Source organism: Cryptococcus depauperatus, chromosome 1, assembly GCF_001720195.1.
Source record: "Cryptococcus depauperatus CBS 7841 chromosome 1, complete sequence".
In the NCBI taxonomy this organism is placed as follows: Eukaryota; Fungi; Basidiomycota; class Tremellomycetes; order Tremellales; family Cryptococcaceae; genus Cryptococcus; species Cryptococcus depauperatus.
This window is the reverse complement of record NC_089468.1, coordinates 2113709-2133197: the sequence shown is the minus strand read 5'-3', so window position 1 is coordinate 2133197 and position 19489 is coordinate 2113709. Positions and strand designations below refer to the sequence as shown.

Here is a 19489-nt window from a genome sequence, read left to right as displayed (position 1 = left end):
ATCGGTCAATCCTGAGGAAAGGAGAGAGGGGGGAGATGATGGAAAATGGCAGCGGGATACAAAGTAACATCGGAGCTGTTGGGAGATCGTAGAAGAGATAGCCCCAGAAGAGCGATAGGTTTCCAAACGATAGGCTTTTTCGGGAGTCGAGTTGTCAAAGTATAGAGAATCGATCCTAAAACAGTCAGCCAGAGCCGATGATTTTTATCGTACCTCTTCTCGACTGTAGCGCCAGGACCTTCAGTCGTGCTGACACCGGCCTTGGATGAATGAATCCAAACAGCACCTTCTCTATTCTTGTCACTCTCGACATCTTTGCCCTCTGGAATAATCCTTTCTAAATCAATAACAAGTTGCTGAGGGTCGTGTTTTGTAAACGCAAGTAGTTTTGCAGAGAAAAGAGCAAGAACGTGATTCGCGATAGCATTAGGTGTCTCCCAGAGGAAGTAAGAATTCTCAATACCTGAAAGAGTGAGCCGCTTCTAGTGAATGGTAAACACAAACGCATACCCAAGTGATTATAGAACCAGTCTACCTCGCCTACGACGAGCTCTTGAGGCATAAATCCGCTCTCCGAGAGTATCCGAGTCACAGCTGCCTGCTGTTCCGCCTTTGCAGGGAACGGAGATGGTTTATAGCCACTGTAGCAAGTTGTCAGCATAAGCGACGACCAACCGAATCAACACATCCATGGTATCTCTGCGGATCCTGTTGGGTGTCTCAGTACCGGAGGTTGGTGTACGGACACCGCTTTCTGTAAGAATCTTGCTAAGTTGAGCTGGGATGAGTGTCGCTGGCTGGTCCAAGTCAGCTAGGCAATCAACGTTGATACTCACCTCACCCAGAGGATTGTTTGGCGTGGACATTATCAAAAAGATGTGGAAAAGTGAACGAGAAAGAAAAAGTTGTAAAATATATATATAAACTCAAAGATAAGGAATTCCTTATCTTTTGACTTTATGTACAAAAAGCAAAGACACAGAAAAAAGCACTTTATTCGTTATCTTTCCTTTTTCGCTTATCTTTGTAATGATAAAGAAGAATGAAAAGCCGGGAATCTATCTTGGATACATACAAGTGGTAACTCCGTTTGTTAAAAGTTGTTGCATATGTCCATCATTTATCAACGTTGTCACTCGTCTATCTTGCTGGACAGCGCCCTCCTGCATAGTGATATTTTAATGTCCAAATTCTTGTGCATAGCATAGATCGAGTCGTTATAGAATAAACAGCGGCGATCGCCGCTTCATACATCCTTATCGGAATAAAGATAAGCGATTAATAGTTGGATTGTGGAATGGAGATTGGAACAACTCCGCTTGGTCAACTGGTGATTTCTCTTTTACATATACATATATCTCTTTTATACATATATTTCTTTTTCATTCATAACCGACAACTCGATGCAAGCTGCTTCTCCAAATATCGACTCAAGAACAAAAGCATTGCAGTCTATTCGTGCGGCAGCCGAGGCTCGATCAAACAGATATACTGTTGCGCACCAGCAACTTGCCTCTGCTTCTACTGACAATGATTCAAAGGTAAATCGGTTGCTCGACTTTACAAGCGGTCAGATATACCTTCCAGACCTGAATGGGAGAAAAATGAGCTCGAATACGCCAAGATGGATCAGTCAAAGTTTGTTCTTCCTTGAAGAAATGGAGATACGAGAAGCAAGTGTTTTCAACGACTTCAATCCCTGGAATGTGGGAACAGTACCCATCGCAGACACAATCGACATGGTGTATCCTTGGGCTGAAAACAAGAAGCAATTGAACCTGGCCTCAAAATCATGCAGTCATGCCGAATTTGACGTTCAATCTGTCATGTGCGCATCTAAAAGGTGTAGCGGACGCTTGGATTATCCAAATCGACAATACAATACTTTGCTTCAAGCCAATTCAGTTCGAACGTATAATCCATTACTTGTGGTTCCTCAAATAGGCACTTACACTAATCAATTACTAAGCACGCAAATGAAATCGCCTCATTATCCCAAATATAGCTGTCAAAGTCAGCAGCTTAATACCCATGTTATGATCTCCCCTGATCAGGAATTTCCACAACCGCAAAACATCATACCCAGTTCACCACAAACTGAACTTGATGATGATACGTTCTTCTTGGAATCTCCCTCAAGCATCAGCAACGCATGTACTTGGATCGAATTCGACCCATTCAAGACAAACAAACCACGGTTAGCTCGCACAATAAGTTTGAAATGGCGCTGGAAAGCAGGGAAGAAAGTGATGACCTCTATGAAGGAAGAAGCAGCAAGGATTGGCCAAGAGCTCCAACAAATGGTAATCGAGGACTAGATACAATTTGTGCTGATGTTGATAGGGTATCATTTTGGCAAACGCAAGCTATCAGAATGAAATTTTTTCCCCAATGTACATGCCTCGGCCTCTATCATTTCCATATATTTCAACCCCTTTTCATACCATTTCACCAGTATCTCCGACATATACCCAACACTTTTCGAAAACCCGGGCTAATCCTCATTTGCCCTACTCTCGTTATCCCTCTGATCAGGTTAACTTTCAAGAACAAAGAAATCATATGATGCAGATACAATACCAAAATCAGCTACAAATGTTTTCGGCACCAATCCATACGGCTTTGAATCAAGATCAGAATCTACCAATACCTCCACGCTTCTTACGGTCAAATCCTCAAGTGCAGTTGACTATAAAGCAGAATTCCTCTACTGTTTCTTCAGTCTCGGCCACGCCTTTCTCTTCATCGCCTACCCAATCATCAAATCATGGATCGCCAAAAGCATTGGTATCAAGCAAAGCAAACCTGGACAAAATATATGATGTTGCAGAAGTAGAGATGAAGTGATGACATCTCAATGGGTGAGGTTAGAAAAAGTCCAATAATAACCCAACCTTAACATGAGAATACGTCTGTTATGTATAGTCTCGACAATATCCATTTGAACATATATGAGGTTATAGCTTAAATTGACTCAACATTCTTTGCACGTAAAAGTATCAATTCCCCTTCGCAACTTCTCGCCAATCCTTCCATCTCTATGCCCAACACTCCACCATTCCCTCCAAATCCTCTTTGGGAAGCGGCTACGGCATTTCTGAGGACTGGTATGATCTTTTCCAAACTTCTTGCTAAGCCCTGTCTCCCATCCTCGCCTTTGCAAGATCCCCGCGACTTGTCAACACATAAAAGTTTCCCCCATTCAGCTAGGATGACAGCTAGCGTAGGATGATTGGCCGGAAGAACTTGAAGAGCTCCAGAATAAGCTAGAGCAAGATAGGATGTGGCGAAATTGGTATTTTCGTACATTGTCGAATCGATAAAGAGCACGGTATGAAGACGAAGGAGAGCGAATGCGGGGTGCGATGAGGAGGGTACGTGATTGAGGAGCAGTGGCAGAAGCGCATTGAGATTTTCCATGGCAGAAGCCGTATCTATATCATTAGCTATTAAGTGTTGAACCTTGGGTTATAAAAACACATACCTAGACACCCACGTTCTTCGTCTGTTAAGAGATCCAATCCCTTTTTTGTAAGTGTCTTTAGTCTATCAATATCTACACTAAATATCTCATGGCATTCTCCACATTTGATCCTGGTTTCTTCAACAGCAGCATGCGCTGGAAATCTCAGTCACATTTCTGAATATAGTTGGGGAAAAAACTTACAAGGCATCTTGCCAATCCCCTTTTTTCTACAACCAGGATGCCACACACACCATCGTGGGTCAATCCAACTCTCATCTTGTTCGCTCTTAAGGCAAAGCGTACAATTGCAATTGAAGCAGTACCTATCATAGAGCTCGGTTTGGCGATGGGAATGAGGGGTAGAAGTATCAATATATGATATCAAGATCTGATCTCAAATCAGTCTCTCTTGAATCCGTTGAGTGCCTAATGGGATTAGGGGAGATGAAAAATACCTCTTCATCAATTTGTATATCTCTCAAAGCAACCACATCCAGTTCGCAGCCGCCCTGCGCAAATACTGCCACGGCACTGGGCTCACAAGAATGGTTAGTTAGCGCTACCAAAGGAGATATAGATACGCCAATGGGAGATAGTGTAGAAGAGGTGAGTGTGAATGCATTTACTTGAATCTATGCCCAAGCATCAGGTTAAAAGGGATATCAGTGAAATTACAAGACATACCGAAGAGCAAAGGTCGAGGAGCTGAGATACACCTGCAAATCCATAAATGGACATATCTGTTGGCTCTAATACAGTTTCGTCCGCGCCAGCCTGAAGAGAAACAGATGCAGAAAGATAGTGTGAAAGATGCTGAACTTGTCTAGCTAGCTGCATGATACCTTTTTCAGGAAGCGATTTGACATCTTGTTGGTTTTCCTTGATTCAGTCATGAGAAAGGTTTTTATGGATGAGCACCCACGGGATTCCATGTTCACCAACCGTTTCCACTATAAAAATATTGACAATGAGGCTGTAATCTGTCTGACAACAAGCAACGTACCCAGACCCCGTCAATGCCACCACTCCTACTCCGTTCTTCCCTTCGTCTCCAGCAAATTCTCCCAAGTAACCTTACCCCTTCTGATCCCGCCCATTGGACTTCTTCAGTGTCGCCTTCAGTGGTGAGACGACCCGGATAAGTTTTGAAGTACATTTGGCGAAGGCGTTTCAATGCCATGCATTCGGGTTTGTGTGCAGACCAGTCCGACAATTGACATTGCTACGATGGACGAAAGGTTAAATCGAAATACCAGAGATACAATCATATACTAGGTGCAAGACAAACAGACTCGCACGTAGATCGGCTTCTGAAGAAACAACCTACTCGAGAGCAATAATGAAGCGTCTTGCAGCCACTACAACGGCTAAGCTTCATCTTTACGGTGTTTGCAGATATGTTTCTAGAGGCCATGAGTATTTCCTTTTCTTGTAACGTCAAAAAACATCCATGGCATGTTTTTGTTAGATGTGGCGTTGAAAGGACAGAAACGACGGGATTTGTCCTTAGTATTCTAGACCCTGGTTGTGCATTCTTCGTCAGCGTGTTGCACTTGAAGTTGTCGCATACAAACCAGCTTTGATAGTTTTTGAAGCAACAAGTCCTCTGCCTTTGTTTTTAATATCCCGGAGCTCAATATCGATTTCCTCAATCTCGTCTTTGTAAAGCTCCGATAGAGTACTCTTTTGCGAGGAACTGTACGATTCTTGATTCTCCCTATTTTCAGAGCTGCTGGGTGGGCTTTGTTGGATGTCTGTGATGGATAGTGTAGACGATGGACCCAGAGCCTCCTTTTGAGATAGGAGATCTTGATTCTCTTGCATAGTTTCGGCGGAGGATATGAACGCGAGAGGGGCTTGTACATGCGAAACCTGTTGCTTTGTACTTTTGTTGAGATTTGAAAATCTCGAAAGAAGGCATTATCTGGATGTCTAAAGAAAAGTCAAGATACAAATGTGGAGGTGTTGTCCTGAAAGGTGGAGGCAGCTTTTGACAAAAATCACATACTGTCTATTTCTTTTTGTCTCATTTCTTCAACATATTGATTTGTAACAGCATAGGCTGATATGGCAGAAACAAAATCAACGATCACCTCCCAGACACCCGAGATAGAGTCTACTCTTGCTCGCTTATCAGCCTACCGCAACGTCCGCGGGGTTATGGTTCTCAAACGGGCTCATCATGTTGAGACAGCAGGTGATACCCAAGAAGGAGGTATCGTTCAGACGACAGGATCAATTTTCGAGAGAGAGGAAGGCTTAAAGTATGCGAAAGCTGTAGAAGGGATAGTGGATAGTGTGCAAAAAGGGGTTTTGTTGTGCGAGGCTGGTGTATGTCTTGTCGTTGGCTTTAGACTTGAGACTGTGTTACTGATACAAACTTGCAGGATGAGCTTAAGCTAATGAGAATACGTACTAAAAGACACGAACTTATAATCACTCCAGGTTAGCTGTTTTCTCTGCACTTTGGCTGACTACAGGCTAAAGAGTTGAAAGATGACAAGTATGTTCTCGTCGTTCTTCAAGATCCTCAATAACAAAGCTCTTTGATTTCCTCCATATACAATAACCCTCACGACAATTCATGAAGCAAATGCATTAAAGGCGACATGATTAATTTATGACATCTTAGCAGAAAGGTTTACAAGCAGTCGACTATGATCCGCTAAGCCTCTTTCATAACAAAAGCAAAAAGACTTTTATCTACGTTTAGGTTCTTTTCAAGTACTTGAATTTCAACTCATCCGTAGCTCTCTGTCATTATACTGTTGTGGATTTTGTATCTTTATGGCTTCGCCATGCGGACATGTCTAGCAAAGCCTCCAGCTTTTTCAAACATTACATTTTGTAAACATCATGTCAGGCAGAAGCGTATCACATTTTAAAGATGCCTGAATCCACACTACAAAAATCTAAAATGCGTTGGCTTATCTGTTATCACGAATCAATATACGTGATACTGCAAGAAAGCATTACGGATAATGTATGTTGGCAACTACGTCCGGTTCTAAATTATCCACACATACAAAATGTTCATGTCGCTCGTCGAGTTCGTTGTATGAACCACTTGTACAACCAAGACATGCCAAAATATCAGACACATTACGCTCTTTCAGGGTATCATCTTCCATTGGTATCTTTCGAGCCAACCCATGTGACTGGGCTATTGTCCAATTGGTTTCCTCGCTCGAAAGAAGGCTTTTAGCGCCAGCAAGCTGCCTCAATGTCTTCTTTAAAACTTTAATTAGTATGGTCAACTGGCTCAAACACTACGTTGCTCCGTAGTTTCTTCTATCGCTGTGCTGTTTGGCGAAAATCGAGGCGGACGGGGCGTTGATTGAGAAGTCAAAGACGATGGAGCAGAGGAATTTGCAGTTTTTCGAGATGACGGAGACGAATCGGGATGATAGAGCTGTGGATGTGAAGAACTGGACGATAAAGCAGATGACGCGGTTGAGCTCCAAGGAGAAATCATGCTTTGAAGTCCGGATCTGTGTAACGTCGACGCTGCTTGTCAACAACCATAACCAAAAACACTAAATGAAAGCCAAAGCGTAAAAGGCAGTCCACGTACAGATCGAAACTTGAGCGTAGATGGCCCCAACTCTCTCTCCGTGTCTGGTCCGGCGGAATTATCGACAATGATCTCCTATTTTGGCTGCCATGTCCATTTTCCATAGGGACATCCCCAGTAGCAGCTGCTCCCACAGTCTTCCACAACGTGCCCAAAAACTTCTTCCCCCCTTCCAACACTTCTGGAGAGATGTAATCTTCTGTGTGCTTTGCTAACCCAGTCAAGATCTTTTCAATGCCACTTCCTGGTCCGCTAGGTGGATCCAGTCCCGCAGGCTCATCAACCGTCGCTAGAGAGCTCGAAGCTGCCGTCGACGTCGACAAGGACAGAGAATGGGATGGCTGAGTGTGGGTGCGCCTATACGGAGTCGCTGCAGAGCTCGATGTCGATAAAACTACTGCCCAACGTGATTTCAGCTCTTCCAGCGCTGCTTCTTCCTGCCGTAGTTCTAAAATCCTCCGTCAGCACCATTCTCCAATCCAACGTCACTATGCACCTTGCTTCAAGTCATTGACCCGTCTTTCTTTTTGAGCAATCAGCTGTAAAAGGTCGGTGTGTCTGGTCAACATCGTTAGTCACTCATCCGTTGTATCTGCCTCCGGCCTCACTGGTCTATGAGCGTCTGTCCGGCCTTACCGCCCTTTCTCAACGGGCTCGACAGTACTGTCGAGACCCGTTTGCTCGGCCGCGTTGGAGCGGCGGCCCTCTCTACTTCTAATGAAACCGGTCTCGTCGCCATCGACAGCCGTTTCAGTGCCGGATTCGACGCATTTTCGGCGGCTGGAGGAGTGGTGGATCGCATGGAGTGGTATGGAAAGTATGTGGTAACATTGATATTTACTTTTATTTGGTAGTTTAGGACGCGACGCGTCGAGCGGAGAGTAGCACATGTCCACATTTGAGTGGTGACTTTTGATTGTAACAATTGATATTTATTTTTTCTTTTACATGTCAACTACCAAGGTTTTCGAGAATAACACTTGAATTGATCAGCTGCGATAGGCTGTGAGCCACTTGATGTGGCTGTTAACGGGTCTCATCGTTGGCTTGTTTTGGGCGGAATGTAAGAGATGAGAGGGTTCAAGGGACTTGGCTGAGCGGTTTTGGGAACGTCGCCAGAGTTCAATTCATTTCTGCCAATCCTTACCAGTTATGGGTGTTTCTCTGAGGCTGTATCTAATCTGGATGTTTTTGAAGAGTCTGCGGTCTGGCGAACTAACACTCTGATATCAAAATTCCTAGGTAGGCATCTTGTCACAAAACTCAAGTTTACCTTGGCTACAAAAAAAGCTGATAAGATTCGCTGGATGTTGAGCCTGTTCAATAATTCCAAATGGCCAACTATTGACCGCGAATAGCAAGAGCTTTATAACGCAACCAGTACATTGTTTCGTGTCATGATCACGATCCTTTGAAATGACGACTGATCTATGACACATTTCAACTCATCCAAGCAAGTTTGAATGTATTTCACAAACTATCCTAGTCAACCCAAAATAAAAAGATTCTTCGGCTTACAGATGGTGTCTTGTAGGACACTGCGTCAGAGATACACAGCAGCTTACCAACATCTGCAGCGACTCACGGTTATGTTGTGTTTTAGTGCCTTGCAAAAGACTGAGATGGAAGGTCCGGCTCTGGCCGATATGGCAAGAAAAGCACAACTCAAAGGGAAACAATCCAGAAGAACTATGCTTGGTTCAAGGACTGTTGAGCCATGAAAGAGGTGGTGCCTCCACCGCCGTCTTGACAGACCTTGTCCTTTTCTGTCGTAGGTGATTTCATCTGCCAAGTTTTGAAAGCCATGTTCCTGCCGAGTAAAAGGACGTTCATCCAGGCCTGTCTCAAGGCTTTCATTTACAACACTATTTCGCATCTTGAATGCGACGTCTGTCAGGCTGATTGAGTCGTGAATTGTTGTAATGTTGATTACACCAGACGCATATGCGTGGTGATTACGGATTTAGGATTATCATTTGTCTTTGTAATTATCTGACGGTTATATCCATTCTCCAGTCAAAACCCTTCTTGATTCATTCTCGCCTGGGTGTTTTGCTGGTTATCAACCATTCTCTACAAATCGTCAGCTATTCTTTGCTTATCTAATATTCCTTTCCACCATGTCATTCTTTCCCATTCTTTGACCCACCTTCTCTTGCTGAGCTTTCCTGGCAAGATACAAATACGAGTACGTTTCTTGATTGCTGATCTTTGCTTCCAGTGATGTATCACACGTCCATACGTCTTTACCTTACTATTACTCATCCACTGATCGTCTTGGATCAGCGACATTCTACTCGCTCCTACTCTCCACCCACCTCCTTCCTGACAATGCACAAGTATTCCTGTTTATACAGTGGCTAGTGTGCTCAGTTGTCATGGGTATGAGGGGATTTACAAGAGACAAGAGCTCGATTCTCCAGCCAAAAAACTTTCTTTTGTGCTTTCCCTTCCTTCATTGCTTCTTTCCATCCCCTTTCGCCAATTTTCACTTCTTTTGTATTGCACTGGCCCATAAAGATCAACTGACTCGCGACAGAATGGAAATGACTGCCTTCGCCTCGAAGGCATCTCTCTGCCGAACCAGCAGTGGACCACAACTTGACAACTATCAACGAGGTCGAGCCGTTCGCAATCCTTTATAGCCGAAGCGAAGTGGTTGCAACCTTTCAACGTTTCGTAAACATTTTATTCCTCCGCAACCACTCGGAAAGTAGATAACAACGCTTCGAAACGCTGAGACCATTGTTCATCCTACTTACCACCCACACCCACCCTCCTACGCTATGAGTGGCAATTCGAGATATACCAGTGCAGCTGCGTCGATGGCCAGCGACCCTCGCTTCCGTTCACATCATGTCGATACGTTGACGGATGCCATAAAAGCGAGTATTACTGATGCTGAATTGCGAGGCGTGATGTACTCAGAGAATGGTTGGTATAGCCTGGAGCCAGACGACTTGAAGAGCATTGTCAACACAAGTAAAGCGACAGGAACAATCAAGAAGCGGGTCGACGAGCATCTGGTAGAAATAAACAAGGAATGTCCTCTTTCTGATACGACTATATATGGAGCCTCTGCCAAAAGCAAATATATAGACCAAGAATACGACGTTGTGGCGCTGGTTGTGGAATACACAGTCGGAAACAATGACGGAGAAGATTGGACGAAAGAAAAAGAAATACTTCTAGGAGGTTATGAAGAGATATACTAAAGTGGATAATTGAATGACGGTGGTAGAGTGCAAGGTGTATTGCAGGACATGTTGATAGCTCCTAGAGAATGAAGTTGAATAGCTGGAATAGAGGACAGTTGTAATTTCTCCCTAGACCAGTCTCGTCCCAACGCATAACTGTCATGAATATTAGGAATAATTAAGATCCACGCTCTGTACCAAAAGGTCATAATAATGCAACGCAGATTGCATTACTATTTATTGCCTATATTCCATGGAGTAATTCCAAGGTTCTGACACTTGGTCATCCTATATATAGACATATCCATGCCTCTGGTTCTCTTTACCGCTTTGCACAAGCTAGAGAGTAAACCGTCTCGGTGTGGTCCATCGCAATAATTTCTTTTGCATTCCCACCACCTGCCAATACGTCTTGCCTCCTTCCACCTTTTCTCACTTTTGCATCGCACTGGTCTATGGTAGAATGAGCGATACGCAACAGAATAACAATACCTGCTTTCGAAGCGAAAGCACCCCTCTGCCAAAGCAGCAGTGGACCACAACTCGACAACTACCAACGAGGTCGAGCCGTTCGCAATCCTTTATAGACAAAGCGGAGTGGCTGCAACCTTTCAACGTTTCAGAAACATTTTCTTCCTCCGCAACCACTCGGAAAGTAGATGACAACGCTTCGAAACGTCGGGACCATTGTTCATCCTACTTACCACCCACACCCGCCGTCCCACGCTATGAGTGTCCAGTCGGTACATACCAGTGGATCTGGGTCGATGGCCAACGACCCTCGCTTCCGTTTACCTCATATCGATGCGTTGACGGATGCCATCAAAGCGAGCATTAAGATTGATAATTCGCAAGGCTTGATGTCCTCAGAGAATGGTTGGTATCGCCTGAGCCATGCCGAGTTGAGGGCCATTGTCAACACATCTGAAGCGACAAATATAATCAAGGCTCGGGTCGACAAGCAGCTGGTAGATATAAATGAGGAATGTCCTAATACGACTATATATGGAGTCTCTGCCACAAGCAAACATGTATACCAGCTCTGCGATATTATAACGCTGGATGTGGAATACAACGTCGAAAACATGTACGGAAATGAATGGACGATAAGAAAAGATATACCTCTGGGAGAAATAACACGATATAGCAAAGTAGTGAAGCTGGAGGGCCGCGGTAGCATGCCGGATGATGTACAAGGTGAGGATGTAAGAAGACAGAATACAGTGGATGCAGAGAAGTAGTGGGTTGTGTTGGGACGTGGCTGGAGAGTGTAGAGCAAACAAGATACAAGGAAAATCTTCCTATTCAGTCTCCCAGGAATCAATCTGGTAGCTGTCAGCGTCTACTGGAGATGGCTACTCCACCATGATCCACTCGTCCCAAGACTCCCACCGAGACCAGCCTGATCCTGACCGCTTCCAGCCATCTGAACTCACCATCCCGGCGTCAAGACACACCCTCTCCTTCCACAACCCCATCGTAACGACGGGTGAGCACGCAAGAGAGGGTCACCACTCGATGTGCTGCTGAGACAACATGGCCGTCGCAGGCTTTCCATCCCATCCACCGCGGCTTCGCCAGGCTGCATCCCATCTCCGACTCATCCCACCTTTCAAGACGCTCGACAGGTGTATAAAGGATATCCACCGTTCCAACGACGAACAGACAAGCGAGCTGAGATTGGGCGGGAGATGCCTGTGAGCGGTGTTTCGAAATGGGAATAGATATGTAAGAAGCAGTCCAGAGTGCTGCTTTCCAAGTCCATTTCCACCACACTCCAGCTGCACGATGCCTTCTTGGGTGGAACGAAACAGCGAATCCAATCCACGCAGCATGCCTGACCTGCCACGACATCCTCGCCTGATACGAACTGACCCTGGCCTCGGTTCACATGGAGAATCTGTATATGGCGATACTGTAAACGGGCAACTTTCCAACACTGGCAGCCAAGCGTCTACTGCATTTGTCCCAGCACAAACTGCTTCTGATAATCCACCAAGTCATCTTTGGAAAATAGAAGAGGTACCCAACAGTCCGCACAACGCCAACGCCGTCACCGATAATCCCAGCACCATTCCCGCTTCTCAATCTTCGTCAGGGTTGGAGTCTTTAACGCTGGACGACAGCGTCGGTTTGTCCAGTCCATCAGATTTATCTAGGCAATCCAGATGGCCCGAACGTCCGACCCATGTATCTTTCAGTACACACCGGGAATCCTCAACTGCGGTGTCTCACGAAGCTCGATTCTCGTTTATATCAAGAAATGGAACGAAGTACAAGATGACCTACACCTCTCCCGCTGTGCCTTCACTGCATCCGACCAACGAAGACAGGCATCAACGGACCGTTGCCATAGATCCGTTGGAAGCGTTAGACCAATCGATGCGTGGTGCTACTACTACTGATAGTAACAACAAGGAGGTTTCTCGTTTTGATATGACTGAGATAACAGACGCAAAAGATCTCGCAGGTATGGCGTTGCGACGTGCAAACATCATGGTGTGATACCAAGTTGAGATAACAGATAGAATATCATGAATACGAATTGACGGGACTCCTTTTGGCATACTGTCAGAACGTTGGAATTATTGCATGGAATATAGCCAATAAGTAATAACGCAGCGTAGATTGCATTATTGTGACCCTTTCGTACAGAGCGTGCATCTTAATTATGGGTAGTATTCATGACACATTCCTCTTCATACACAGTATGCTGTGTTCTTATATCCTTTCCTTGTACATGGTCCTGACATGGAGTCGCCAGCCGTATCTACCTCCAGCAACCCATCCTACTCTATCCTGTATGTTCACCCTCTCTGTCAGGACTGTGTCACAATTGGGGTGTTCCGGGGGGGGCTTCCTTGGGACGACTTATAATAAGTAACTCTTAAGACAGCTAATTAATATTGATTCCCTAGAGAATCTATGGAATGAATCTACTCTTTATATATCATTATCCTCAAACCATCCAATATAGGTGAGTCACCATCTTCAACAGGGTACACCAGTTGAGTGTCCTGACAGACTGTCGGTTGGCTGAGAGTAGAAACGAGTGGATCTCGCTGGCTCAAAACTACCGGTGCACCCGTCATCGTTTAGAAGCCAGGTGGTATGGGTATAGACGTGCGAACCATCCGTCGAGAGACAAGACTAGCCACGGTACGGTGAGTATAGCTTGCGAAAAAGACTCGACAGGAGAGAGCTGGCCGAGTAGTGGGAAAGACGGCTGAGCGATAAGAAAACGCTGTGGATAAAGTGAAGGCTGGCCAGAGAGGATGAAGGATGATCCGCAAGAGCTACGTACGGAACGTATTTACAAAGATTCATCATTCGCAGCGTCCATACTCACGGCACTGCCAGGACGCTGGGTTGGGTCTCGGGTGAGATGTGTCCAACTGGAATAGATGAAGACAGTGATTAGATTCGTTCGCTGGGGTCTATGACTGATGAGCTCTTTGTAATACGCTGGGTACAACAGTGTATATTGTTGAAAATGCAGAAAGAAGAGTTAAAAGAGAGAGATGTATTTTAATCTAAAATTATGTGACAGTATATATATGGTGAGTCCATGTAAGTGCAAGCCCTCCACATCGCCACACTCTGGAACGCCGAGGGATTAAGAGAGGGAACATGGATGGATAAGGTTGAATGATAGATAGATTTCTCTTCCAATACTCTTTTCTATGCAAGACAAGTGCTAGATTTGCTGTACCAAAATAATTAATATTTACGAAAACCTTAAAGTAATTACCGTTGTAATTACAGTGAGGCATTCAAGCCTACAGTCCAACTATATACACAGTAAAGGAGGTTAATTAACTATTGCGTTGGACGGTTAAATAAGTTATTTTCAACATATATAGCCAACCAACAATGATGCAAGCAATCGCATCTTGGTGACCTTTTTGGCTCAATGCATGGTATCTAATGGCTCGTATTTCGTTCATGACACTCTTGTATCTTTGACGCTCCTGCGGCAGTCATCCCACTATACCATGTCCGGGCCATTCAGAATAGTCGGTTCTTCCTTGGGCTTTCCCTCTGTACAATCCTGACCTACGCTTCCTGCTTCCTCGTCGAGCGCTGACTTGCGAGCATCACCCCTGACCAAGCCTGCTATCGAACGTGTCGCAGAACCAAGCCAACTGTCTTTCCCCCAGTTACTGGAAGGGCCGTCATAGAAGGACTGACTCTGGTTGTGGCTACCCAATGGCACTTTCAGACCATTGAGTAATGTCCGCCATGCAGGTTCTTTTACCTTCCCCCCCGCTGCCTCCAAATCATAGTTGGAGTCACTTGGATCTGCGTAGGTTGAGTTATCTCCAGTGTCGTGCTCTCCACCGAGAGACGTTGAATGCAGTTACGAACAAGTAGGTGGTGGTGGTGGTGATCGAACTGAATCCCTAGACTCCATGGTGGTTTGGCGGAAGAGGATGATGGACGAGAGAGTTTCGAGGGGATAAGGGGAATTCTATATACCAGTCGGAATGAGTGGTAGCCGAAGCAGGTCTCCCATTCAGAGCCAGCCACAAGAACATGGACAAAAGACGATCCACCTTCTGGAACGCTCCCTTTGATGTTTGTCTACCGCTTGCTTTTCTCCGCTGGTCGGTGGAATCCTCAAAGGTAATGGGTAGAATGTATAGGGCGGAGCTGGAACTTTTAGCGGTTTGAGTCTTGCGGTGGTGACTGGGAATGGGTGGCAGGGTTTTATGAGCGTTTAGTAACGATGTTGCGAGGCAGTGGCAGAGTGTTTGGATTGTGGTTGGGTAGGAGTCTCGGGACAAGGTGGTTTCGGCTGTGACGTTCAGCTGGCATAGTCAAAGACAGCTATTCAGATGCATTCTCCAGGAGCTATCAGTGTAAAGTGTTTGCATATCTTTTCACCAGTCAGCTGTATAGTGTTTGGTATAGACGCTATCCTGACTGTTTTCAGTCTTTCTCTGCTCGTGAAGGCGGAGCCTTGGAGTCCGTACTGGCATAACCTAGCTCAGCTTTCAACGATTGAGGTGACTTTGGCTCTATCGGAACTTCTTTGTTATCGACGGAGAGTGGCCACAATGCAACGTCGCCTGTGCCCGCGACAGAACCACCCCTTGAAAATACGCCAAAGGGCATTCCAGAGAATTTGGCTGCTTCAGATTCTACTTTCCTTCTCTCTGAATCCTCGATTCCTGATTCTGATACATGTCTGTCATAATGAGAGATCAATTGTTGTGACGCAGTGAGGACACTCTGAAGAAATTCAGTGACGGTTCGGTGGTCCTCTGGGCTCTCCTTGGACTTCCATGTGTCATAAGTTGCCTCCATATTCTTATACAGTTCTTTGCATTTACCTCTAGCTAGCTGGCGGTTTTCCTGGGTTGGATTGTTCTCATAAGTGCGATAGCTCTTAATAGCATTAGTACACAACTTGACATTACAATGACCATAATAGTAAACTGATTCTCGTAGTGAATACGTAAGATGGCGATTGTGTTGAACCTCGCCGCCATCAATCATTACGTAATGCGTATGGAAAGATAAACACCGCGACTGTCTTCAATTTTCATTTTCATTTATATACTGTTTTACTCTTCTTTCATGCCACCACCGATATCAACCCTTTCTCAGAAGCAGCGTGCGCAGACACCTACGGTCACAGCGCGTGTCACCAGGCAGCGAGCAACCAAAGATGCGATCACCAATACCATCCTCGCAACTCCCAGGCGGCCAAATTCGATAGCAATGGGAAATGACGATACCAGAAAAGTGACAGGCAAAGCGACGGTCAAGGAAAAGAACCCTTCTCCTGCTCACACAGAAAATCTCAAGGTACATTACGACCGAATCATGGCCAAAACTCACAACGTACATAGGCGTACTTGAGAATAAGACCACCTCCAATATCGTCAGATCAATCTTCGAGACCTTACCTAGAGATACAGTCCGATACAGACGTCATCATGCGCCCTCCTCATGTATGTGATTTACAAAGCTTTGCGGATCCACTTGACCAGTCGCTTTGTAGGAAAATGCGCGCCATCACATTCCAAAGCCACCCCACATCTTCTCTTTCGACCGAGTTTTTCCGCCTTCAACACCACAATCGCCCTTTTTCATCACTACTACTTTGCCACTAGTCGAAAAACTTTTACAAGGAGAGAATGGCCTACTGTTTGCGTATGGGGTCAGTAACAGTGGAAAATCGTATACCATACAGGGAGGGAGCAATGTAGCTGAAACGGAGAGAGGGGTGCTTCCCAGAGCTTTGGATGTCGTCTTTAACTCCATTGAGGGCCTACACTGTCCATCAAACGTGAGCTTTCAAGTATCATTTTATTGCGGCGATGCTCACCCTCCATACGCCTGTGTAGCTGAAACCGCATGGTCTTGCAGATGTTGAATTCTCTGCGCAAGCTGATGAACCTCTTGATTTTGTTGACAATTTTGCTACAGCAGAACCTAGAATCAGCGACAGTCAGTCTTGTTGTTCGTGGTCGTACATTAGTCAACTGACAGTTGATCAAAGCTGTCAAGGTTGACAGAAATTTTTCCTATGCCGTTTTCGTCTCCTATGTCGAAGTCTACAACGAAAAGGTGCTTGAAATCTTATATGTTTGGCCGGACCTATCTGACGCGGATATATGTGTTAGATTTTCGATTTACTCGACTCTGCGTTGCCCGCAGCCACACCGACTCGAACTCGTCCCCGGACAACATACAACAAATTCCCCCGTACTTCATCTATGCAAGGTACCAGTCTTCCCTTCAATGCCTCAATGAATCTCGCCGCTATGGCCAACGGCGGCGGTGGTGTGCTGAGACGACAAGCTCTAAGCCTGAAGAATAATCCGGAAGGGAGTGGTAAATACGTCGCCGGACTCAGAGATGTGCGGGTTCGAACTCGTGAAGTTAGTTCTTCTTCCCTTTGTGTTCATTTCATCAGCTCACTCTCTCATCTCTCAGGAAGCTTTGGCTGTTTTTCGCTCTGGGCAAAGCGCTCGACAAGTCTTTGGGACCTTGGCCAACCGTGAATCTTCGCGTTCCCATGGTATATTTACCATCAAGCTAGTCCGTATACACAACGGAGCTCCATCTGATCCCGACTCTACCCTGGTGTCCCGTCTCGCTATTGTTGACCTCGCTGGCTCTGAGCGCAATCGCAATACCCAAACAACGGGAGATAGATTGAAAGAAGCAGGAAATATCAACAAGTCATTGATGGTTCTTGGACAGTGTTTGGAGGTATTGAGGTCAAATCAACAAAGGATGATGACACCGGCAATCAATGGGGTCAAAAAGAAAATCGCAGTGGTCCCATTCAGACACTCAAAGTTGACGGAGATTTTTCAAAATTTCTTTGTTGGCGATGGTCGAGCAGTCCGTAGCTCTAGCCTTACTTTGATTGTCCACTAAAACTCTTGTGTAGGTGATCATCATCAACGTCAATCCTTATGATACAGGCTTTGATGAGAATTCTCATGTCATGCGATTCTCCGCTTCAGCTCGCGAGGTTCAAACCAATGCGTCTAGTAGAGCTGGCATACCGCTCCTCAAGCGACAAATAAGCACGCAATTCAATGCTTTCCGCCATGCTGTCAGTCAGCCCATGAAGATCAAAGTTACCGTACCGCTATTAAGGGAAGAGGAATCGAAGAAGACAAGAGGCGGAAAGAAGTATATGGCGAATAGAGAGAGTGAGGGTTTTGTGATGGTTGAGGAAGAGCTAGAAATTGAAGAAGAGGACGCACAGAGTGAGGACGAGGAGGGCAAAGATCTGCTGGTTGAATATTTATTTGAACAGCTCAAGGAAATGAAAACTAGGGTATGTCTTACCAATGGTTGTTCTTGACCCATCAATACGTATAAATGTACATAATCATAACAGCTAACTAATGCCAAACGCAGTTATATGAAGCCGAGATGAGAGCCACTGCTGTGGAGGTAGAGGTGAGGAATGAAATGGTGGAAGAAATGCAAGAAGTCATGCAGAAAATGCAGGAAGACTTCACTTGTCGTCTTCAAGAGCAGGTGTGTTGTTTTTCTATTGTGTATGGCTATTCCAGGCCTTCGTGCAGATTTCCCTATTTCTCTTGTTGTTTATGTGTGACTAATTTTCACTGAAGATTGAAGCAAGCGAGCTCAAGGCAGATCGCAAGATTGACATCGTAATGCACAGCATGATTCCAACTATTTCTCATGCCGCCCATGATCAATTCACACCATCTGGAATAAACGCAAATACACCGGCAGATACAACGATCAGCGACGATAAAAGCTTTGATACGGCTATTGACGAATCTCTTGTAAATTTCTTTTCTGTCAGGTTCCTGGAAATTTCTCAAAGTGCTAATTGTATGATAGATATGTTTTGACAAGTCCACACCTACCGTACAATCGGATCCTTTTGTCACTCAAACCTTTGGGTCTCCTTCAACTATACCTTCTCTTACAATCTCTCGCGCTTCTGCTAGTGATGGTTTTTCAGTAACGGAAGATAATGTAAGAGAAAAATGTGCCACAGTGTTGGAAGAAAAGACCCCTTCCCGTGGAGAAGTACCTCAGTGCAAAGACATTCTTGTGGTGCATGAAAAAACGGATATGGATGAAACTGAGGATAATGACGATTATGATAACGAGGAGGATGAAGATGAAGATGAATACGAGAGGTCCGAAACGGAATCTGAAGGATCAGTCTCTATCATATCGCATAATGTCAGTTCTGATGAGCAATCTATCGTCGAGCATCCTGCAAGTTTTTCACCTGATGCCGCACGAAAAGATGTCGTCCCTGCCAACATTATACCTGCAAAAACTCGCAATGACGCATTATCCTCACCTCAAATTCGTCAATCCCTAAAAGCTGTGTCCAGGTCAAAGAAAGAGACTAACTTGGAAACACCTCCACCTCTGAGGGAAAGAATTGCTCAGTTGCAGATAGAAGATGAGGACGACAAAGTCCCTATCAGAACAACCGTCAAGAAAAAAAGGTATGTTTCAATGATCTTTTATCTTTATCGTTTTTTGCCCAAAAGCTTCAAAATTGTAACCATGAAAAAGCTCACCTATATGATAGGACTTTGGCCAAAAAGAAAGTCGTCACTGAAGATGAAATGGACATGCATGATATGAGAATATCAGGGGTGGAAGTGACCAGATTGAAACGAAGCCCGAAGTGAGGAAGTGAGAATATAATAGAAAAGGTACTTGGTAGCCGATCATTAGATAAGGTGAGGACGTTTGTATGACTGTATTTTGTATGTGGTACTT

The 19489-nt window shown here is 45.0% G+C and overlaps 10 protein-coding genes across 10 annotated transcripts; 5 read left to right on the top strand and 5 right to left on the bottom strand.

Annotated features, from left to right (window-relative positions):
* Positions 1-5: 5 nt before the first annotated feature.
* On the bottom strand, positions 6-866 carry L203_100824 (uncharacterized protein; the record flags this gene model as incomplete). The annotated part of the gene is made up of 3 exons (XM_066210278.1): positions 6-463; positions 511-641; positions 685-866. The coding sequence occupies 3 exons, from the start codon at positions 864-866 to the stop codon at positions 6-8; spliced, it is 771 nt and encodes a 256-aa protein (XP_066066375.1).
* A 537-nt stretch (positions 867-1403) lies between these two features.
* On the top strand, positions 1404-2318 carry L203_100823 (uncharacterized protein; the record flags this gene model as incomplete). The annotated part of the gene is made up of 1 exon (XM_066210277.1): positions 1404-2318. The coding sequence occupies one exon, from the start codon at positions 1404-1406 to the stop codon at positions 2316-2318; it is 915 nt and encodes a 304-aa protein (XP_066066374.1).
* A 646-nt stretch (positions 2319-2964) lies between these two features.
* L203_100822 (uncharacterized protein) lies at positions 2965-5290 on the bottom strand (the record flags this gene model as incomplete). Its single annotated transcript, XM_066210276.1, has 9 exons — positions 2965-3434; positions 3485-3619; positions 3668-3854; positions 3922-4098; positions 4151-4332; positions 4389-4416; positions 4470-4688; positions 4794-4987; positions 5041-5290. The coding sequence occupies 9 exons, from the start codon at positions 5288-5290 to the stop codon at positions 2965-2967; spliced, it is 1842 nt and encodes a 613-aa protein (XP_066066373.1).
* Positions 5291-5533: 243 nt separating this feature from the next.
* Positions 5534-6003, top strand: L203_100821 (uncharacterized protein; the record flags this gene model as incomplete). The annotated part of the gene is made up of 3 exons (XM_066210275.1): positions 5534-5797; positions 5854-5911; positions 5963-6003. 3 exons carry the CDS (start codon positions 5534-5536, stop codon positions 6001-6003), a joined length of 363 nt encoding a protein of 120 aa, XP_066066372.1.
* A 725-nt stretch (positions 6004-6728) lies between these two features.
* On the bottom strand, positions 6729-7842 carry L203_100820 (uncharacterized protein; the record flags this gene model as incomplete). Its single annotated transcript, XM_066210274.1, has 4 exons — positions 6729-6957; positions 7041-7488; positions 7537-7598; positions 7649-7842. The coding sequence occupies 4 exons, from the start codon at positions 7840-7842 to the stop codon at positions 6729-6731; spliced, it is 933 nt and encodes a 310-aa protein (XP_066066371.1).
* Positions 7843-9865: 2023 nt separating this feature from the next.
* L203_100819 (uncharacterized protein) lies at positions 9866-10255 on the top strand (the record flags this gene model as incomplete). The annotated part of the gene is made up of 1 exon (XM_066210273.1): positions 9866-10255. One exon carries the CDS (start codon positions 9866-9868, stop codon positions 10253-10255), a length of 390 nt encoding a protein of 129 aa, XP_066066370.1.
* Positions 10256-12070: 1815 nt separating this feature from the next.
* L203_100818 (uncharacterized protein) lies at positions 12071-12742 on the top strand (the record flags this gene model as incomplete). The annotated part of the gene is made up of 1 exon (XM_066210272.1): positions 12071-12742. The coding sequence occupies one exon, from the start codon at positions 12071-12073 to the stop codon at positions 12740-12742; it is 672 nt and encodes a 223-aa protein (XP_066066369.1).
* Positions 12743-13332: 590 nt separating this feature from the next.
* L203_100817 (uncharacterized protein) lies at positions 13333-14651 on the bottom strand (the record flags this gene model as incomplete). Its single annotated transcript, XM_066210271.1, has 4 exons — positions 13333-13533; positions 13587-13601; positions 14298-14539; positions 14606-14651. The coding sequence occupies 4 exons, from the start codon at positions 14649-14651 to the stop codon at positions 13333-13335; spliced, it is 504 nt and encodes a 167-aa protein (XP_066066368.1).
* A 518-nt stretch (positions 14652-15169) lies between these two features.
* Positions 15170-15547, bottom strand: L203_100816 (uncharacterized protein; the record flags this gene model as incomplete). The annotated part of the gene is made up of 1 exon (XM_066210270.1): positions 15170-15547. One exon carries the CDS (start codon positions 15545-15547, stop codon positions 15170-15172), a length of 378 nt encoding a protein of 125 aa, XP_066066367.1.
* A 273-nt stretch (positions 15548-15820) lies between these two features.
* L203_100815 (uncharacterized protein) lies at positions 15821-19398 on the top strand (the record flags this gene model as incomplete). The annotated part of the gene is made up of 12 exons (XM_066210269.1): positions 15821-16051; positions 16096-16197; positions 16248-16535; positions 16594-16696; positions 16749-16816; positions 16873-17130; positions 17186-17599; positions 17649-18044; positions 18128-18250; positions 18346-18525; positions 18584-19209; positions 19296-19398. The coding sequence occupies 12 exons, from the start codon at positions 15821-15823 to the stop codon at positions 19396-19398; spliced, it is 2892 nt and encodes a 963-aa protein (XP_066066366.1).
* Positions 19399-19489: the final 91 nt, after the last annotated feature.